The sequence below is a fragment of the Physella acuta genome, unplaced genomic scaffold (assembly GCF_028476545.2).
Source record: "Physella acuta isolate Inbredline_101_S28 unplaced genomic scaffold, ASM2847654v3 ptg001046l, whole genome shotgun sequence".
NCBI classification, from domain to species: domain Eukaryota; kingdom Metazoa; phylum Mollusca; class Gastropoda; family Physidae; genus Physella; species Physella acuta.
In genome coordinates, this window is record NW_026732563.1 from 246,071 (window position 1) to 268,381 (window position 22,311).

General features: G+C 37.7%; 1 protein-coding gene across 2 annotated transcripts; it reads left to right on the forward strand.

Annotated features, from left to right (window-relative positions):
• Positions 1–5,042: 5,042 nt before the first annotated feature.
• LOC131954992 (ADAM 17-like protease) lies at positions 5,043–19,183 on the forward strand. 2 transcript variants are annotated; one of them, XM_059318865.1, is made up of 4 exons: positions 5,043–5,080; positions 6,637–7,828; positions 9,042–9,239; positions 18,130–19,183. In XM_059318865.1, the coding sequence occupies exons 2-4, from the start codon at positions 6,677–6,679 to the stop codon at positions 18,814–18,816; spliced, it is 2,037 nt and encodes a 678-aa protein (XP_059174848.1). In that variant the 5' UTR covers positions 5,043–5,080; positions 6,637–6,676; the 3' UTR covers positions 18,817–19,183. The 2 variants fall into 2 exon arrangements, with proteins under 2 accessions (XP_059174848.1, XP_059174847.1); XM_059318864.1 differs by having other exon boundaries at positions 5,050–5,122.
• The last annotated feature ends 3,128 nt before the right edge of the window (positions 19,184–22,311 follow it).

The window sequence follows — 22,311 nt, forward strand, 5'->3', positions numbered from 1 at the left end:
CTGGACAGCTGTTTCACCTCTCAACTGCTTGTGTTCATTAGGGGTGTGAATGAAGACATGAACATAACACAAGAGCTGGCTTCCCTACATAATATGTAAGGCACTGTTACCGGAGAGCATATATTCAACGAGTTAAAGAAAAAAATTGCTGATTATAACTTCGACTGGACTAACCTCAGTTACCTGACTGTTGATGTGGAAAAGTACACTAGTAGCATAAAGAAAGGCTTGGTTGGACAAGCGAATGAGAACAATATTCTGCAACCAATGCTCCTGATCTCTATTATTCATTAGCAAGCTTTGCGTGCTAAATATATGGACATTAGCAGTGTACTGAATCCTGTGGTGAAGATGGCGAATTTGATAAGGTCACCTGGGCTCAACCATAGATATCGAATACGTGAAGAATAATTTGAGAGAAAACATGGACCTCGAGTGTGTTGTAGGCCACCGACAGTGTTTCTATCAGATTTTTTTTCTCTGGGGGGGGGGATGCGGTGGCACTTAAAATTTGTGTATATTTATATATAAATTATATTTTATTGGGGGGGGGGGGGGTGGTGGTGGACGTTTTTCGGGGGGGGGGGGGGGGGGAACGCAGGAGTGAAAATTCGGACACTTCTACTTGACCGATACGGTTCACAGTTGGCACGTGGGTCAAGACATGAAGACAACGGGATCTGAAATTAAATTTGACTAAATTGGATGCCTAATTAATTTTTTATGAATTAATTAAAATTTTGACCAAATTAGTAGGCATGTCTATCCAACCACACCACACGCGTCATCACGTTCAATAGCTGCGCCATTACGTTCAATAGGCGCGCAATGGTTTTTAGTCATGAAGCTCTATTGTAAATAAAAACATGTATGTACTAAAAACAAATTTAATAAAAAACGTTTTAATAACAAGCTTTTATGTATTAATGCACTAAAAAGTAGAAAATAAATTATATACTACTATTTCTTTATAGTTATTTAAATAGTAGTCTATAATTTATTTTCTACTTTTTAGTGCATTAATACATAAAAGCATGTTATTAAAACGTTTTTTATGAAATTTTTTATGATTTTTTTTTCAGTACTCTAAATTTTAAAAATAATTTACAATAGAGTTTCGTGACTAAAAACCGTTGCACGCATAATGAACGTGATGACGCGTGTATAATGGTGCGGAATAGTTTAATGAGACAGTCTACTAATTTGGACACAATTTTAATTAATTCATAAAAAATTAATCAGGCAACCAATTAAGTCAAATGTAATGTTATGTTGCATTGTCTTCGTGTCTTGACTCACGTACCAACTACGGACCGTATCTGCCAGTTAGAAGTGCCTGCAATTTCGCTCGGGCGTTTCGATCTAGACTGACGATAGAGGAAGTGAGTTAAATAAAAGCTTGTAAAAAAAATTCATAAAAAACGTTTTAATAACAAGCTTTTATGTAATAATGACTGTAGAAAATAAATTATACTCTACTATTTAAATAACTATAAAGAAAAGCGTGGGTCACTTTAGTACCTATTGGATACATTTACTAATATTTGAGAAAAGACCCACGCTTTTCTTATAATTATTTAAATAGTAGTGTATAATTTATTTTCTACTTTTAGTGCATTATTACATAAAAGCTTGTTATAAAAAAGTTTATTTATGAATTTTTTATCCAGTACTTTACATGTTTTATTTACAATAGAGTTACATGACTAAAAACCATTGAGCACCTGTTTAACGTGATGACGCGCTATTGAACGCGATGACGCGTGTGGAGTAGTTGGATAGGGCTGCCTACTAATATGGTCAAAACTTTAATTAATTCATAAAAAATTAAGTCAAATTGAATGTCATGATGTATTGTCTTCTTGTCTTGACCAACGTACCAATTACGAACCGTATCTGTCAGTTAGGAGTGCCTGCAATTTCGCAGGCCTTTTCGATCTGGACAGACAGACTGACGAGGAAGTGAGTTAAATAAAAGCTTGTAAAAATAGAATAAAATCTCGTAGAAAAAAAGAATTTGACACCAAGTGAACAGCGAATTCTAAATCTGACAGAAAACAGAGAATTAGATCTTTTACTTACTTGTGTAATTTCGACTATATATCATAAACAGTACTCAAGTTATAGGCTTTTAAAATACCGAAAGTAAAATAAGTTCCACTTCCGGTTACCGGAAATAGCTGAAAAGTTGATAAAGAACTACACATTTGATTACTTAAAAGAATATACACTCGAAAAAAAAGAGGAGATAACAAGATTGAGTACTAACGGTTGCAAGTCGACGACCATGACTTTTAGGTCACGGCTGGTAGATTTCTTGCACGAGAGTCGATCACGGAATTAGAAGGGTTAGAAAAAAAGTCTTCAAGAGATCGCAAACTACTGATCGGGTTTTAAAGCAAATATTTTTAGTCTTAGGTGGTGTCGAACAAACAAAGCAAATATAAAAAGATTTATATTAGCAAGCTTTTAATAAGAAGAGGCTCCGGAAATAAAAAACAACAACTTCCTAATCAATAAGACTTTTGTAATTGATTTGCGTGAGGGCAATTAAGGGAAAATATTTGCATGCATTAGGGTCTCTTTTGAAAATTTGTTTGCCATGGCAACAACGGTCATATTGAAAAAAACTACCTTTTGTGGAGGACTCACAGTCCAAAAAGTAACATATTGTTCACATAATCATTGATTCTTCTTTTAATAACTTTAATAGAGTTTTATGAGTAAAATCTTCTGCGTACCAATTAAACATGAAAATGCGCGTATATTTGTCCGGTAAATAGTAGGTCCCCCTACTTTATTTAGCAGTTTAATAAATTCATAAAAAATCTAATTAGGCATCCAATCAAGTTAAATTTGATGCCTGATTGCATTGTCATTGGGTCTTGAGCGGCGTGCCAAGTTTGAAACGAATCGGTTAGTTGAAAGTACTCAAAATTTCGCCCGGCAGTTTTGATATATGACGACAGACAGATAAACGTTCAAGCTTGTAAAAACGCATTAAAACGTTTAATAAGAAGCGTTTATGTAATAACGCACTAAAAAGTAGAAAATATATTAATATCTGTAAAGATATTAGTAATAATGAGCTTTTATATAAATAATTAGAAATTGAAGATGGTTGGGCACAGTGTTGACCTATCATCCCTTCATATGACGAGAAAAGTAGAGAAAAAAAATCCTAATCAACTACATCTAGAGCAGACTAGTCCTATAGCTATGAACTGATGTGTTTAGCCATCTCTAGAATCTCTTCTATCAGCCCCCCCCCCCCCCGCCGCATACCCTGGACGAAATAGAAAAGTAATAATTTAATTTGAAAATTATCTTTATTCGTTCTTATATTATAGCTTGTAAGTAGGTCACCAACTTCTAGTTCTCGTACTTGCCGGTTAGTATTTTTCAAACCAAATGTGAATATTTTTAATAAATCGGTTAAAAAAAAAAAAAAAATTAACCCCGCTATTGTTATCTTTTTAAAAAAAACCAACAAATCCTGACAATGATAATAATAAACTACAAGATGTATGCTAGCTTAATGAAAAATAATAATCATTAAAAAAGTTAAAAAAAAAACCCCACGTTTTCTGATTGAACTAAAAAGTAGAAAATAAATGCTATACATCACAATAATGCAAGCGATCACTCTACTATAAGCGATCAAAAACGTGGGGCGCCGAAGTAAAAGTTATATTACTATTGATTAGATAATACTATTGACTTTTATTAGGGAGCTTGTAGAGAGTCAACAGTATTAGAAACTTTAAGAAAATCACGGCGCCCCACGTTTTTGATCGCTTATAGTAGAGTGATCGCTTGCATTATTGTGATGTATAGCATTTATTTTCTACTTTTTAGTTCAAGCAGAAAACGTGGGTTTTTTAAAACTTTTTAAATGATTATTATTTTCTACTTTTTAGTCTTTGTCTGTTTGTTTGCATTAAAATCTTGCTATCGATTTTATCTTTTCACTTTTTTTTGGGTAAACGAAGACAACTCGTAAAAAGACAACTCGTAAAAAGACAACTCGTAAAAAACACGTTGTGTGAATACGTTACTGACTAGAACACATAGATTTGAACCCGTGTCGAGTGGGATAGCAATCGTGTGCCCAACCACTCGACCATATCGTCTCCCCCAAACTGGCCACCAGTGGTAATAGTTATCTCCTGTAACTTTAAAGTCGGTTAAAACTAAATTATCTGCCCCTAAGCCTGTCGCGAAGTGGGATCGTTCGCTTCACTTCGCGCGGCAAGAGAGAGGCTAGCTACGCGTCGCTGGTTTTTTTCTAATGGCTCGCAGAGGAGAACTATATATATAGATTATATAGCGGTCTAAAATGCTCTATAAAATGTTTCCATTGATCAATTTAGTAATAATAACAGTTGCATATTCTATGGTCATCCAAAAGAAAGCTTCCCTGAAAATTTCAGCGCGCTAGCTAACTGGGAAGTGCCAGAAATTTCGATCGCAAGATTTGATTGGAAAGACAAACAAACAAACAGAGAAAGCAAGTTAAAGAAAACGTGGGAATATAGCCTACGTTAAATTGTGATTTGTTTTTAAAGATAAGTAGATGTAGTTATCATTTATTAGAATCCGAATGAAATCGTCCTAAACGTAGTTACAATATTACCATAACATTGATAGCCTAGTTCTAGTACCAGTACTTAATTTGAATCTTTTATTAGTACAAAATTTATAATCCTTGCATTTTGGGAACTCTTGGTATTTTAAAGTTAGGCCTAGACATAATAGCGTCATGTTAGCAATGGAAATCAGGTGCAAAACAATTTAGTTCGAAAATTTATCTTTCTTCCTGGCTAACTTGATTTCGAATTTTATGCGAGAGAGAACGAGATATACAAGTTCTATTTTCCAAAGACTTAAATTTCCTCTCCCTTCCTTCGCAGCTAAATGTCTAAAAGAAAGTCTAACCACAAATAAAAGGCCCAGTTGTGGAAGTAATAGATCTAGTGCGAAGCAGTGCGAACAATTTTTGATCAAAATTAAACGACGCAGAAACGAAGAAGTTAAAAAGTTGGATATTCTATTGTGAGAAACGTTTAACACATAAAATGTAAGACATTTTTACCGAAATTACCCTTGAAACGAGTATAACGTAAGATTGTAACATACTTTTATATTAATTTTGAAATTGTTAAAGAAAATTTAATAGTTTTTAATTTGACTAAAATAATGAGAGTATCAAGAAAACAGCACTAAACAAGATAACATTTTGACTCTAATCTAGCTCTAGATCTAGAAATGTAGTCGAAAATTACATTGGTATGCTATTTTGTATTTAAGAATGACATCAACTCATTTTCCGTAAGGCGGTAGAGAGCTAGGCCGCTCTGATGGGTACCTAACTCAAGTTAGGGAAACAAAGGCGGCTGGGCAAAGAGCTGACCCTACTATTCTTTCACATGCCTAGGTCTTTGAAGCAGGTGGACTCTACTTCATCTGCCCCATGTGTCATGGGCACGAACAGGAAACGATGATAATTATCCACTGAACTTTAAGTAAATATCATATCAAGTATCCAAAAAGATCAAAATATTAAATAAATGTTAATAAATAACTATAAAGAAGAAAAAGGCGACACCCTTTCATCTATCACTAATAAACAAATTTAAGCGTAGACTATAGCCTAGGGCAGGGGTCTCCAAACTTTTCAGTCCGAGGGCCGCATTTACTATCAAATTTCAGTTCGGGGGCCAATTTCTTCCAGGCATGTCTTCGATTTTTCTGGGCAAAGTTCCTCAAACATCACCAACAAACGTTTTTCCGTGGACAAAAATAACTCCGCGGGCCGGATGAGAGGACCTCGCGGGCCGGATGCGGCCCGCGGGCCGTAGTTTGGAGACCCCTGGCCTAGGGTAACGGCGTATTGAATTCTATAGTAAAATAAAGTTTGTATTTCCCAACCTGTCCCTGGGTGTCAAAAATACAGAAATGAAATATATAGTACACATATTTTAAATTTCTAGGAGTTTGAATATAAAAATTTCTTAAAAACTAAATTACGTCTTTATTTGTGTTACATTTTTAAAATAAAGATTATTTTCGTTTGCAAGATTTTAGGTAATTACAAGAAATAAAAATAAAAAGCGATAGCTGTTTTCTCTACACTTAGTATAAGTACAATGAAAATACAAAAAAATTACTGATTAAATTATTTCTTTTTAAAATAACATTTGGCTTAACCGAAAAGCATTATCAAATAAAAAAAAACTTATTCAAAAACCACAAAGAAAAAATTTATAGGAAGGCTGTAGTAGAAAAAAAAAGAGTGCTCTAGAAAAAATAGCCGATCAAACGTTTAGTTTATCCATGTCCGCAATAATTATCTCGTTAAATACTCGCCAGTCCTACACATCAATAACTATAAAATTGGAGTATCGAGCCAACACAGTTTGATGTCAATAACTCATCTTCGTATTTAAAAAAACCAATTGAATAAAGTCGTTTTTGTTTTGGTCAATAACTGTGCTAGGTTTAGCTCGAGTGTTAGTTCTAGTGTAAGTGTTAATAATAACAATAAGAATTGATAAATTATTGATATTAAATCAAAAAATTAGGTACATATGTTTAAAAAGTTAAAATACATAACGTCCATTAATTTTTCCCCAGCGTTGGCATTGCTCTGCATGTCAAAGACCCCTGTGTCATAATGAATATAAATGGAAATATAATCTTCTTTATTTCTCTCCATATCAACTTGTACCATTCGACCAATTCATTTCTTCATTCAAAATTCAAAAAGTTTTCAATTTTAAGTCCGGATATGTTCCAAGTCCGTTCCAAAAGAGATAGAAATAGCAACAAGGAAATTTTAAAAATTGTAAATTTTTCCGGCCTGGGTCGGTCTTTTGCCCTGCATTTGACACCTGGCTCACCTGTTCTACATCCACAATTCTCTGTCAGTCTGGAAGATTCCAAAGGCGTGCAAACCCCCCACCCTGTGGACAAAAACAATTTTTACCACGGATTTCTTCACCCTGATCCAGAGGCGGTCGTAGACGCAGCTTTTGCTGACGGTATTTGGATTGCTCGGATATTCACTAAAGAAATAACCTACAGTATTGAGCCGCTAGGCTTTCATGAACCTAAGGCAAATTCCCAGTTAGTGGTTTTGTTTAGCAATCTCGATCTACGAGAGGATATGAATACAACTGAGGGGGGCACCATGCAGCCATTTTGTCGTGAGTTTTCCTTCCCGAGCACCAACAATCCAAACAATTCCAGAATTTCAGAACAACAAAAACGAAAATCGTTTTCTAAAAGATCGAGCAAGGCAAGACAATCTAGGAAAAAAATAAAATCCAGAGCAACGCAACCGGATCCCAATGAAGTCTTGGCGTGCGATCTGCTAGCCGTCGTGGACTACCTTGCCTTTCGCGGTGTTGGGGAGAACAGCGTTCCACGAATGATAGGCATCTTGATCTCTGTATACCAAACCGCAAACAGGATCTATAACTCGACCGTATTCGGAGAACTCCCAAGGTTAAATTTATCTGTGCGCAAGTTTCTCATCCATACAAACTTCACCATCTCACAAACGCAGCACTATAATCAACCGAACATCGAAGTCGTTCCGGAAAAGGTGGTTTACTACATGTCGTTTCAAAATATGTTTAGTGAATACTGCCTTGGACACCTGACGACGCAAAGGTATTTGAACGGTTTGCTCGGTTTAGCTGCCACAGCTGAAGACATCTCAAAAGAATGGTCCAATGGAATATGTGGAGGAAGTGCCGCCAACTCAAAGAATGTTGGGTATAGCACCTTCTTAGGCAACGGCGGGATGGTTATTCCACTGAGCGTAAGTAAAGTTAAAAAGTATGTGGGGTAACGAACATAACCGTCAATAAAATTCTAAAATATTGCATATGCCTCTAGTACAGCGATTTAAAATTACCGTAATAATAATATTTATGCGAATTTAAAACCGAAGTCCAATGGTATTGTATTGGGATACTATGTGGCGTTCTAAAGGCTTGCGTCATTAATTAAGTAGAACAAATATATTAAAAAAAAACTAACCTTTATACTAATACGTTTTTAAATATACTAAAATAATTAAATAATAACAAACGTAATAGCAAAATGTGAATGCAAATTATGCAGACGTGTAAGAGTACATTATTGTTGGAATATTATTATTAGCATTGATCGATAAAAGGCTATCTTTTATTTATTTTATTCACTGAATGTACTGTTTACTAATTATAATTTTTAATCAACTATTCTCCATTACTATATTAAGTCATCACGTTCATTAGGTGCGCAATGGTTTTAGTCATGAAACTTTATTGTAAATTTTTAAAAGTACTGAAAAAAATGCATGAATTTATAAAGTGCAATATGGTCGGTAAAACACGGATATTCTAAATACTGCCTTTAATTTATTTGCGGAAAAGCTAGGGGTTTTATAACAGAGGCGTAGCAAGAGGGGGGGGGGAGGGTGGAAATCGAAAGTTTGAGGGAGGTGGGAGGGTGTAAATCGAAATTTTCCGTCGGCGCTCGGAAAGGGCGCGATTTGGCGCTACGGGATAGACTGTGAGCAATATGCCTTTATGATTACATTTAAATTGAGTTTATGTTGAGTGTTGTGTTTGTTTTTTCGTTTTTGTTTTTTCTTTGCGTTCGTTTGTGTTGTATTTAGTTTTGTTCTGTTCCCAACTTGGTACATTTAAAAAAGATTTACCGTGTGTTGTGGTTGTGGTTGTGTTGTGGTTGTGTTGTGGTTGTGTTGTGGTTGTGTTGTGGTTGTTTTGTGGTTGTGTTGTGGTTGTGGTTGTGTTGTGATTGTGTTGTGGTTGTAATGTGGTTGTGTTGTGGTTGTGGTTGGTTTGTGTTTGTGTTGTGTTTTTGTTTGTTTTGTTCTGTTCTGTTCCAAAGTTGGTATATTTTAAAAAGATTTACCGTGGCGGAGCACGGGATGCAGCTAGTATATATATATATATATATATATATATATATATATATATATATATATATATATATATATATAATTTCTTTGAACTTACTTCCAGAAATATGCTTTGGTAGTGGCCCACGAGATTGGGCACAACTGGGGAAGCAACCACGACCTAGCCGACAACCCCACCTGCAGCCCGAGCAGTAAAGATGGCGGGAAATATCTCATGTGGGCTAATGCCGGCAGCGTCAACGACCGAAATGGCGGGACGTTTTCACCGTGCTCGATAAAGTCTATTACACAGATATTACAGGTAAAATAGTTGATGTTTAATACAGTATATTACACAGAAATTAATGGTAAAATATTTGATGTTTTATACAGTCTATTACACAGATATTAATGGTCACATATTTGATGTTTAATGCAGTATATTACACAGATATTAATGGTAAAAAATTTGATGTTTAATACAGTCTATTACACAGATATTAAAGGTAAAATTTGATGTTTAATACAGTCTATTACACTGATATTAATGGTAAAAATTTGATGTCTAATTTTGTATATGGATGTTTTTTAAGGAAACGGGTGGTGTAGGGGTGGGGGAGTATTATCTTCATTTCGTTTCCATGACAAATTATCTCAAGACAAATGATCTCAGACAAAATATCTCAGACAAAATATCTCACGGACAAATGATCTCAGACAAAATATCTCACGGACAAATGATCTCAGGACAAATGATCTCAGGACAAATGATCTCAAGGACAAATGATCTCACGGACAAAAGATACTAGGACAAAATATATCAGGACAAATGATATCATGGACAAATGATCTCAGACAAAATATCTCAGACAAAATATCTCACAGCGAAATTTTAATAGTATGTACGATGATTTTAGTTGATTTGAACTTTTTTTAAATTGACTGTTAATAAGGGTTTGTTTACTTTTTTACGCACAATAATTGTGAATGTAACGTCCCCTATCTATCAGCCAGATAGAAGGTGAACGTCCCCGGATTCTTTTTTCGGGGTCATATGCAAATGCCTCACGGCCTAAATGGATGAACACTAACACAACGGCACACTAGGGCTCGAATTCGATGTCTAGGGAAACTAGTGATACTATTGTAATTAACACTCATCCAATCTACATACAACCTTTAATAAGCGAACACAGTTGTGGTAGAACACAAGGTTAAACTAGATAGAATATTTAATGTATAAAATATCAAAACCCAACTTACAGAGTGTAGGAAAAAACACTATCACAGATTTCTACACTGCCTAAAAGAATAGCCACAGGCCACACAACACTGCTATAGCTTCAAGAATTACTTGGCGACAAGTAATATTATACTAGAAGACTAAATCAACTTAAGAAAGCGTAGCACACACAGGACTTAAGTTCTCTCACGTTCAAATGGTCAGAGTCTATAGCCGGACAATATGGACGGCTGCCTGATCAAGGTAAAACTGCCTGCGACAAGTCTCAAATGGAGACTCACAGATCACTCAAGGCCACTTGAGCTACTGTTCTCGTGCTGGTTGTGTTTCCTATGGTGTGACACTTTACGTGGTTCTAACCACTAGGCCACTAGTGGTGTTCCTAACCACTATGCCACATTACTCGGCAGCAAGCCGAGTTTCTAAGCCACTAGACCACTAGACACCATAGACTCTACTCAGTTTCTCACCGAGTATTCGACCCTCGGCCGCCGCCGTGGCGCGCCGAGATCCTAGCCATTGAGCTATGGGGTAGTCATCTGACCAGAATCATTCAATCAGATCTTAATGGAAAATTTCTATGTCTTAGACCCCTTAATAAGTCAGTGGAAAAACCCCGGTTGTTGCACAACCACTCCATATAAGGAATTATACAATATCAAAATAAAAATGGAACCTGACTCGACCTAAGTAGGTCACATCCCCTCCCTTTTTGGAAGTGACAGATAGGTTCCACAAAAACATACATAAGGAACCAATCTGGCAATGAAATAAAAAAAATGTTTTACAAATGTAGGCAATCAAAATCATAATACCAGATGAAAATATCCCTGAACATAAAAGGGAAGTAACTCCAACTTTTACAATTGGTGAAAGGGAAGTAACCCTTCAAAAGGTAATTATACATCAAAATCCCTCAAAAAAGGGTATTACAATATTTCCATGTGGATATTAAAAGTGGTAAACCCGCCAGGGTAAGACCTTTATTTCAATGACTAGCTACAATATCAATTGAGTCATCTGAGACATTTTATTATAAAAGATTACATAGAATCAAAAACCACCTTTAATTAAGGTTCACCTGAAAATAAACAAAATATTCAATAGAATTGGAATTTTGTAAAAATCAAAAATCATACCACTCATTTTCATGTGAAAACACAACACTAGTGTATGGTCTTAATGAACCACAAAACATGTCACATGATCAATGTGTGCAATAAGATTTTACATCCTTGACAAACAATCAGCCACAACATTATCACTACCCTTAATGTGTGAAATTTCCAGATTAAAATTTTGGAAATATAAACACCATCTCAATATTCTTTGATTTGTCTGTCCTAACTTAGAGGTAAATTTCAGGGGATCATGGTCAGAAAACACTCTGACTGGATTGGTTGAAGAAGAGACATAGACTTCAAAATGTTGTAATGACAAAACCAAAGCTAAAGCTTCTTTTTCAATAGTAGAGTAATTCTTTTGGTTCTCATTTAACTTCCTGGAAAAAAAGGCAATGGGATGGTCAATTCCCATGTTGTCTTCTTGAAATAGGACTGAGCCAATGGCTAAGTTGCTAGCATCAATGGCAAGTTTAAAGGGCTTGCTGAAATTTGGTGCAGCCATAACAGGAGCATTAGATAAAAATGACTTAATGGTTAAAAAAGCTTCTTGACATTTATTTGACCATTCAAACTCAACACCCTTTTTCAATAATGCAGTAAGAGGTTCAGCAATAGCTGAAAAGTTTTGACAGAACCGCCTATAGTAACCAGCCATCCCAAGGAACTTTTTGATCTCTTTACAATTTTTGGGAGGTGGTAACCTTACAATAGCATCTACTTTAGCTTCAATGGGCCGAACTTGGTTCGTTCCCACTTGGTAACCCAAATAGGTAATTGAAGCTCTACAGAAATCACTTTTATGTAAGTTTACAGTAAAATTCACTTCAGACAATTTTCTAAAAAGGTTAGTCAACTGAACAATATGTTCTTCAAAAGTATTAGAAAATACAACTATATCATCTATGTAGGCCTCACATTGGTCTATGTCAGCAATGACAGAGTTAATGACCCTCTGGAAAGTTTGACCAGCATTTCGCATACCAAAGGGCATACGTTTGTATCTATAAAAACCATTAGGGGTTACAAAAGCAGATATTTCTTTTGCACGGTCAGATAAGGGGATTTGCCAGTATCCTGAAAGTAAATCAATTTTGGAAATTATCTTAGCCTGACCAACTTTATCAATAACGTCTTCTATCCGTGGTAATGGATAGGAATCAGCTTTGGTGAGCGCATTTACCTTCCTAAAGTCGGTCACAAACCTGAAAGATCCACCGTCTTTCGGTACTAGGAGACATGGGGAACTCCAGTTGCTGAAACTGGGCTCAATGATATCATTCTTGAGCATATAATCAATTTCATCTTTTATCAAAGCAGCTTTTTCCGGGTTAACTCTATAGGGGTGTTGTTTGATGGGTTTTGCGTCACCTATGTCTACATCATGAGGTGGAACCTTCGCTTCTTTGGGGACATCCCCAAAAATAGAGGGAAATGTCTCAAATAACTGAGACAATCTATGGCTTTCCTCTGTGGACAAATGCATAAGGTGGACATTCAAATTATCTAAAAAGGAAGAATTTACCAATTTTGGGGCTTTCAATTTATCATGTATCACATCATCAGAAACATTTGAACATACAGGTAAAGTAATTTTAGCTGTGGAATGAAAATTGTTACAATTATCATAATACTTTTTCAGTGAATTAACATGATACACTGTCTGTTTCTTTCTTCTGTCGGGCGTATTGACAACATAGTTCAAATCACTTAATTTCGAATGTACAGTAAAGGGTCCACAATATCTCAAGGATAACGCATTGTTCAGATTAGGCACTAGCACAAGAACTTTGTCGCCTGGATTGAATGTTCGTTTACAAGAACTCTTATCATACAGTCCTTTCATTCTCACTTGGGCCTTTCTTAAGTTCTTGTGAGCCATTTCGCACACGGCTTTCAGTCGAACGTGAAAATCATCAAAGTTTTCCACAGGATGAACGCTGGTACCTGTCCACCGTTCGTGTATCAGCTTCAGGGGACCACGGACAGAATGTCCAAACACAAGTTGAAAAGGAGAGTAGCCTAAAGAGTCCTGGACACAGTCCCTCGCAGCGAAAATAATCCAAGGAACAGTCTCATCCCATTGGGTGTTAGTGTTAGCGAACGTTCTTAGCATGGTTTTGAGGGTTTGGTGGAACCTCTCAAGTACGCCTTGAGACTGAGGGTGGTAGGCTGAGCTGGTGATGTGGGTAACGCCTAGCTTGGCTAGTGCTTCCTGAAAATGGTGACTGGTGAAGTTGCTGCCTTGATCTGTTTGCACGATTCTAGGTAATCCAAAGGTAGTGAAGAACCGGGTCATGGCTCTGACTACAGTCTTTGCCTTAATGTTCCGTAAGGGAATCGCCTCGGGAAAACGGGTACTTGAACACATAAAGGTAAGTAGGTACTCGTTGCCCGCCTTGGTTTTAGGCAAGGGACCTACACAGTCCATGACGATTTTAGAAAAAGGTTCTTCTAATACAGGAATCGGACTCAAAGGGGCCTTAGGAATTGTCTGGTTTGGCTTTCCGGCCAACTGACAGTTTGTGCAACTTTTACAGTAACGCGACACATCATTTCTCATTTTGGGCCAAAAGAACAGTTCTTTGATCTTCGCCGTCGTTTTAGAGACTCCTGGGTGCGCTGACATTGGATGGTCATGTGCCAGCTTAAGTATTTCATGCCGATAAGGTGGAGGGACCCACAGCTGGTTTTTACCCAACCATGGTTCGGCTGGTGAGGCATTCACTGGTAGAGCGCGACGAAAGAAGAGGCCGTTCTCGGAGAAATATTCTCCATCGTCAGATGAGAGAGATTTTTCGACCGTTGCTTTGAGTTCCGCGTCGACTTGTTGAGCTTTAATGATGTCTTCCTGAGATATTCTCAGGGGTAAGCCCAGGCTTGTGTTTTCTGGAAGCATAGACTCCAGTTTGGGAGTCGAATTTCTTGACGATGATGGTAGGTGTGGTTCAGACGTTGTGTCAGCCAATTGTTTGGTTTGGCTTCTTGTCACCGCGCATGCAGGATACAGTTCATTATCATTATCTGGAACTGTTGACAAAGGGTCTGAAACCGTACAGGGGTATACTTTGCTTCCCGCAAGGTCATTCCCTAGAAAAAGGTGTACTCCTGGGACAGGAATACTATCTATCACACCTAAAATGACCTCACCTTCGACGAGATGATGTTTCAGGGCAAGCTTGTGTAAAGGGACGACAGTAGATTTTGTCCCTACTCCCTGGATAATGGAAATCCTTCCGGTGTTCGTTTCAGGTGTAATGTCCATTGAACTTTTCAAAAGAAGTGATTGTGACGCTCCTGTGTCTCTTAGGACGGTGATATTCCGCTGAGACAACGGATCACCTGGTTTGCTAATGATGGCTTCGGCAATAAAAGATGAAAAGTCAACTTTTCTCGATCCCTCGAGATCGGTAGACTCGGAAGAAACTGGATGGTGGCGAGAACAGTCAAAATGTGACTGCACATAATGTGTGGAGATTTGACTACCTTCTTGCGGACACTTAGGGTTAGAGTCCTTTAGAATTCTAGAGTTCATAGTTGAACTGGCTGCTTGAGGGGATAGAGCATAGTGCGCAGAAGTACGCACCACCTCTCTGTTATATTGACGACGTTTGTAACAGTCCTTGACAAGATGACCAGGTCTTTTGCAGAACTGGCATACTGCTCGACGATTGAGAGTTGATCTTGATTTCTCTCTGGACCGTGATGCCTTCAAGTGTTGGTCAACAGGAGGATTGCTGCCAAAAAGGGGAAGCACGGGGTTGAGGCGGTTTCCTGACACTGGTGGTTTCTTATGCACCAACATATATGTGTCAGCCGACTCAGCAGCCTTCCGGATGTCAATTATCTTGTTATCCAGTATGTGTAGTCGTATCTCTTCAGGCAGGGACGATAGGAATTCTTCCCTTAGGATAAGTGACCTGAGTTTCTCAAACTCAGAAACTTCCTCCGAGTGTAGCCACCTTGAAAATATTTTCTCCTTTTCAAAGAGAAATTCCACATATGATTGAGTGGGTAACTTGCGGAGTGTTCGGAATTTTGTCCGATAGGCCTCAGGCGTCAGCTCGTAGGCCTTCAAAATGGCAGTTTTGACCAACCTATAGTTATTTTGAACGTCGTGAGAGAGTGCCTGGTATGTTTTTGCAGCTTTCCCAGTAAGGACCGAGCTCAATAAAGCAGTAATGGAAGTTTCGGGCCATTCACATGTCTTCGCTAAACTCTCAAACGAGTTAAAGAAAACGACCAAATCTGTTTCATCAAATTTAGGCACTAATTTCCCAAATTTGGCAATCACTTGCCCCACCGACAACTTTTTTGGATCTACCAGAGAAGTAACATCACTAACTTGACCAAATTCTGATTCCAACCTCCTCCTATCTAAAGCAATTTTAACCTCTAACTCCTGTTCTTTTAATGCCTTCTCTAAAGCAACTTTCTCCTCACGGAGTAACACACCAGCCAACAAACTTTCATCAAATACCCCTTCATTAATAAAATGAACAACAATTTTATCTCTCAACACCTCTGACTTCTGCGTAACAGAATAATCCAATTTCAATTCCTTAACAAGACTAATCAAAACTTTTCTACTCAACTTCTCGACCTCCTCAAAAGTGGGATTAGCCAAAAAAGACTCCATAACACTAACTTTCAAAAACACAACAAGCCTAGATTCACTAACTTAACACTGAGCGTTGGGCCGTGTACTTGACCTCTTATCGTGACACGTCTGGCTGTTGACCTAGATACCACTAGGCTTGCGCGCGCTGTAAGAACACGGCGCACTGGATAGAAAAACAACCAAATCAAACTAAACTTAGTGCTTACTGATATAACCAACAACTGGAACGACAGATTAAATCTCGGCGAGCCCCCACTTTGTAACGTCCCCTATCTATCAGCCAGATAGAAGGTGAACGTCCCCGGATTCTTTTTTCGGGGTCATATGCAAATGCCTCACGGCCTAAATGGATGAACACTAACACAACGGCACACTAGGGCTCGAATTCGATGTCTAGGGAAACTAGTGATACTATTGTAATTAACACTCATCCAATCTACATACAACCTTTAATAAGCGAACACAGTTGTGGTAGAACACAAGGTTAAACTAGATAGAATATTTAATGTATAAAATATCAAAACCCAACTTACAGAGTGTAGGAAAAAACACTATCACAGATTTCTACACTGCCTAAAAGAATAGCCACAGGCCACACAACACTGCTATAGCTTCAAGAATTACTTGGCGACAAGTAATATTATACTAGAAGACTAAATCAACTTAAGAAAGCGTAGCACACACAGGACTTAAGTTCTCTCACGTTCAAATGGTCAGAGTCTATAGCCGGACAATATGGACGGCTGCCTGATCAAGGTAAAACTGCCTGCGACAAGTCTCAAATGGAGACTCACAGATCACTCAAGGCCACTTGAGCTACTGTTCTCGTGCTGGTTGTGTTTCCTATGGTGTGACACTTTACGTGGTTCTAACCACTAGGCCACTAGTGGTGTTCCTAACCACTATGCCACATTACTCGGCAGCAAGCCGAGTTTCTAAGCCACTAGACCACTAGACACCATAGACTCTACTCAGTTTCTCACCGAGTATTCGACCCTCGGCCGCCGCCGTTGCGCGCCGAGATCCTAGCCATTGAGCTATGGGGTAGTCATCTGACCAGAATCATTCAATCAGATCTTAATGGAAAATTTCTATGTCTTAGACCCCTTAATAAGTCAGTGGAAAAACCCCGGTTGTTGCACAACCACTCCATATAAGGAATTATACAATGTCAAAATAAAAATGGAACCTGACTCGACCTAAGTAGGTCACATGAATAAAATGAATATGTTAAACCTAACAGACAATCAAAAGATTTATTAAACTTTGTCGTAGCATTTGATTCGAAAAAGTAAAAATTATAACAAACTTACTCCTTTAGCCTGAATGTTGTAATAAATGATAATGTATGAAACAAATAAAGTAATGGTAGTTATACAACATTAAGGTTCAAAACACGCGAAATATTTTTCAAAAATGTGAATGGGTCTTCAGGATCGTAACGTTAAACTATTGTTTTTATTGCATCATCAACACAAACATAACGTTTACGTTTCTTTGCTGGCAGGTACATCAATATGATCACACCTCTCATATACTATGTGATCATATATTGTGTGAACTCTTGCTCGACATGTCCTAATTTCACATTTCCAAATCTCTTTGCCTTCTTATGGCAAACATAAATTCACCAGAAACTAATGTCCTAAAACCTATCTGCGGGGTAACGAAAGAGGCAATAACTGAGTAATCTCCACTAATACTGCTTTGTTTGATGCACACTACGACAAACTTAGCTCCGCGATGATCGCTTTTTGTTTAAATAAGAATTTGTCACCTGATCACTAAGGTGTGACCGACGCATAACTATTGACTGTTGGTGCTAGTTGTATTGTCCATGGAGGGTGGATGTCTTTCCTTTAAGTCATGTCTCTGCCATCAAAGCGGGCTGCCACCTTAATACGAAAGTGTGTCTTTATTGTTATTTTATTCCTTTTATCTAGTTTCGTCCACCTGGCGTGGTAGGATTGTCTCATGTTTGGCAAGCCCACCTACGCTGTCTATCAAAAACAATCTTTAATCATCGTATAAATTGGAATGCAAATTGTTTCCTTTCTTTATCTTCCAAAATTTATATTTTGTCTATGCAATAGCATTTTATTTAAGGAACAAAAAAAAACAACTTTGAATATGACAATGGACCATTTGTTTTTAGTATTCTAGAGTAAAGTAAGTTAAATTTCAGCATTTATTATTGTATGAGAGATGCATCTTTTTGTCTTGTCAGAGTAAAGTCAGTGGGTGCTTCAAGCAATTGGACCTGATTAAAACATTCTGTGGCAACGGTATAGCCGATGGTGGCGAGGACTGCGACTCGGGGGAGCTTGAAGACGACCCCTGCTGTGATCTGTCGTGTAGGTTCCGCGAGAGCGCCGTTTGTTCACCCTTCAACCACCCGTGCTGCACCGAAACCTGTGGTATCGCCCCTAGTTCCCATCGGTGTTTGGGTATCATATCACCACCCTGCTACGAGCAACCGTTTTGCTCTGGTTACAGCTTCGACAACTGCGACCTACCCAGGGCTCTGCCGAACAACTCGACGTGCGAGGACCAAGGCCGATGTTGGTACGGCAGATGCCAGAGCTTCTGTGAAATTCATAGCCTGAATTCCAACCCGCGGGCTCAGCTGGAGACGTGCTCGTGCGATTCCAACACTAGAGATATGTGCATGCACTGTTGCCGGGATGTCCTGGGGGACGGGGAGTGTAAGGTCATGGGCGGACCATACCAAGAGGGCTACCCTTGTCTGCTGGGCTACTGCAAGGCCAACGAGTGTGTCAAAGGAGAAAGCGAGATGAACTTCCAGGCATTCACGGATATGGAAGTGTGGCCTGGCTCAGCGGTGCCCATGACCTGTCTGGTACACCTGATCACCATGAACATGGTCATCGCACACTTCCTGTGCGCTTACTAGACGAGGATCAACACTATTCGCTGCATGCAAAGAAGGATTCGTACTTTCCTTCTAGCCTACATGGTTATTACGAGTTTGATTGAGTTTGATTTTAACTAAAAAAATATACTTAACATGAGCAGTTAAATCTATTTCTTATGTGTACTGTCGTGGAGTTGCAAGAGGGCTCATGGGTTTATGCTGGGGTAAACTTGAAATATCTGTATTTGGCACATCAAGTCGCTTCAGACATTGTGGGACTCAATTTCATTGCATTTGATTTCACGTTTTGTTAAACTCACATGTGTTATAAGAGTTTTATAGTTTTAAAATAACAGTTCCAAGCTTACAATGTTATATTCTGTTAGTTTTATTATTACATTTCATAATAAATATTAACAAAAATTTCAGAAAAAATGTATGGTTCTTCATTATGTATTTAATATTTAAAAAATGTTAGCATACAACAGAAAAATGTGTTTATCACATTGCTATTCACGTAATCTCTATACTACTAAAACTCGAGTTTGTTCACATGTTTGAATATTTATTTGTTTGTCTGATTGACTACTGTAGAGGATCTACGCTATACGGAGACCTGTAAAATAGTATGTAGGTAGAGAACAATTTTTGTTTTCAGACAGACTGTTAATCACAAATTTATTTAAAGACGTTAATTAATTTATTGATTTATTCATAGGCAAATTAACCACATTAATTTTAAAATTTTAAAACATTGACTAAACTTTGTGGGAATAGTGACGTCACATGATGTGTTTACTTTTTAGTACAATAAATGGCGACTTCAATCCAAGATTTTGTTGCCGATTCAAATGTTTAACGCGTTCTTAAACTAATTTTCTGTCGGCTATAACTTTAACGATACGTCCTTTTGCAATTTTTATTACGTTTCAACACTATTATCAATGTTTTAACACTTCTTTTTATTTTATTATACAATACATTTAATTTGAAATAATTCTAGATCTAATTCTAGGGCTAATTCGCGTAGATTGTTACGCCACTTAGAAGTAAAATATATAAGTTATTAACGTCTCTAGAGTACGAGCCTAGATAGCTAAGAGGTTAGCACATTAGGTTACCATGCGCGTGGCATGGGTTTTAGACATGCCAGTGTTTTTTTTTTATTTTAATTTTTTTTTTTGGTTTTAGTTGTGAATGATAATGTTGCCTTTGCCTATTGGAACTTAGCGGGACACAGGGCAGGTGAAGCAGAGTTCACCTGTTTCTTTGTCCTCAGTATATAACGTGGATAGTGTCGTCAGAGCCATGCTCGGCCGGAATCTTTTTTTTTTTAAAGATAAAACATGTTGTCTGAGACTTGGCGGAACACTGGGCGGGTGACGTAGTGTTAGGTAGGTGTAAAGTTCACATGTGACGACAGCATATGAAGAGATAGTGTGGTCAGACCCTCGCTCAGCCAAAATCTGTGTTTTCACAGACAAAAACATGTCTGAGTTGGGAGGACACTGGGCAGGTGAAGTAGAGTTGACCTGTTTTTGTGACCTCAGCATATGAAAAGATTATGTTGTCAGACCCATGCTCAGACGAAGTCAGTGATTTTAAAAGACAAAAACGTCTGAGGTCTGACGCCTTTTTGAATGTGGAGTCTGGTTATTTTGTAATGATAAGTGACAGACGTGATGTATTTATGGATGACCCCCAAAACCCACAGTTATCTAACTAGATAACGGGTAGTCTAGTAAGTAATAACATGATCTCTCACAACACTTCACTTCTTTTATTAAACGATCAACATAATATTAGGCAATTATTTCCTTCATATGCACACCACATTTGTTTTTTTTTTTGTTCGGGTTGATTACACATAAAAATCAGCTATGAACCACTTCTTCGTAAATTATCACCCTAGTCTGTTCTTTATACAAAACTAGCAGCAAAGCCCAAGGGACAGCAAGAAATAAAGAAGTAAAAATCAAAAACAATAAACGCAAATATAATGTCGATTCGTAGCTGTACTGCCTTATAATTTCACGGCGACGACACAGAATGCTAACATAAATGAATATTATTCCAAACACTGCATGTATTATATCGTCAAAAACATGGAGGGACTACACAAGACCTAACTAAAAATAGCCAGCACAACATGCGATTTAGGAACTACAACTTATCCATCCTGTTAGGGGTCATCCATTTATGAGGCCCATGAAAAAATGGATGCTGTTTGTGTTTTTTTTTTACTCGAAAATTAACCCATTTTATTGTCTTAAGCAGACGTTGGTCCACACAATGATATTTTAGGATGCATTGACTTTATACAAACAGGTTTCTTGTTAGTAGGTGATGATAGCTGATATTTATAGTAGAGAGTGTGCATGTGTTTAATATTTTGAAAAAAAAAATGAAATAAGCTTGTAATTCAAACATGGAAACATTTAGACCCCTCCCCCCTCCTCTCCAAAAAAAAATTAAAAAAATATTAAGGAAGGTGCAGCTCTTTTAGCATCCCCCACCCCTTTAAATCCGCCACAGGCACAACCAACCAGCTGAAAACAGTAGATATGAATTGTAGTTTTGGGTGATAGAACAAATACTTATAACAAATCCACAAAGAATTCCCCAACTTTCTAAAACTAAAAAAATACATAGTACAAAGTTAACGAAATGGAGGGTATTTGTTGCATCGAACTACTGGATATTGAGAATTGTTAAGAGGATTAGATTACGTAAATTTGATACCAAAACTTGGTCAGTTGTAAGCAGATGTTTGGTGGTTTTGACCCAGTACTGTTAGATTAACGTTAGCTTTTAACCTAAAATTGTGCATCTGATTATCGGTCATATCGGGCGTGTGATCGCCTAATGCAATTAATGCATTCGTATTAAAATAATGTAAACATGCAACAGATACCTACTTGGCCTGGGTCCGGGCAATCGATACAACTTAATTATTGGCGTAGCAAGGTGTATAGTCATTAGGTAGGCAAAGCGCATCGTTACAGGCTAGGCAATGCATTCAATTATAAGTGAGGTAAGGCATAAAAACAGCTTACAATGAAAGCGCACAATTATTGGAGAGGAATTGCATTCACTCATAGGCAAGGCAAGGTACATAATTTTTGGGGAAGCCAATGCAATCAATCATAAGTGAGATAAGACACATCATAGCTTACAATCAAGGTGCACAATTATTGGGGAGGCAAAGCATTCACTCATACGTAAGATAAGGCACACAAGCATAGGCTAAACACACAATTACAGGCAAGGTAAGGTACACAATCATAGATAAAACGGTACAGGATCATAGATTAGGTGAGGCACACAACCACAGGTAAAGAAGTGTATATTGTCATAGGTAGGACAAGACACACAACCATATACGAGACACACAGCCATAGGTAATGCGAGGCAAACAGTTATAATCGAGACTAGTGTGGTGTGGGCGAAAGCATACGGCCACACACCAAGGATAAAACTTTCCAGCTTTAATAAAAGAAATTTGTTTAACCAAGACTGAAACAGCCTTTCCCT

What these genes read in the sequence shown, in the direction of transcription:
- LOC131954992 (XM_059318865.1), top strand. Translation starts at nt 6,677, where the DNA reads ATGAATATAAATGGAAATATAATCTTCTTTATTTCTCTCCATATCAAC. An exon ending in GGATGGTTATTCCACTGAGC is followed by an intron (nt 7,829 to 9,041) that starts GTAAGTAAAGTT and finishes ACTTACTTCCAG; the next exon opens with AAATATGCTTTGGTAGTGGC. An exon ending in CTATTACACAGATATTACAG is followed by an intron (nt 9,240 to 18,129) that starts GTAAAATAGTTG and finishes TTGTCTTGTCAG; the next exon opens with AGTAAAGTCAGTGGGTGCTT.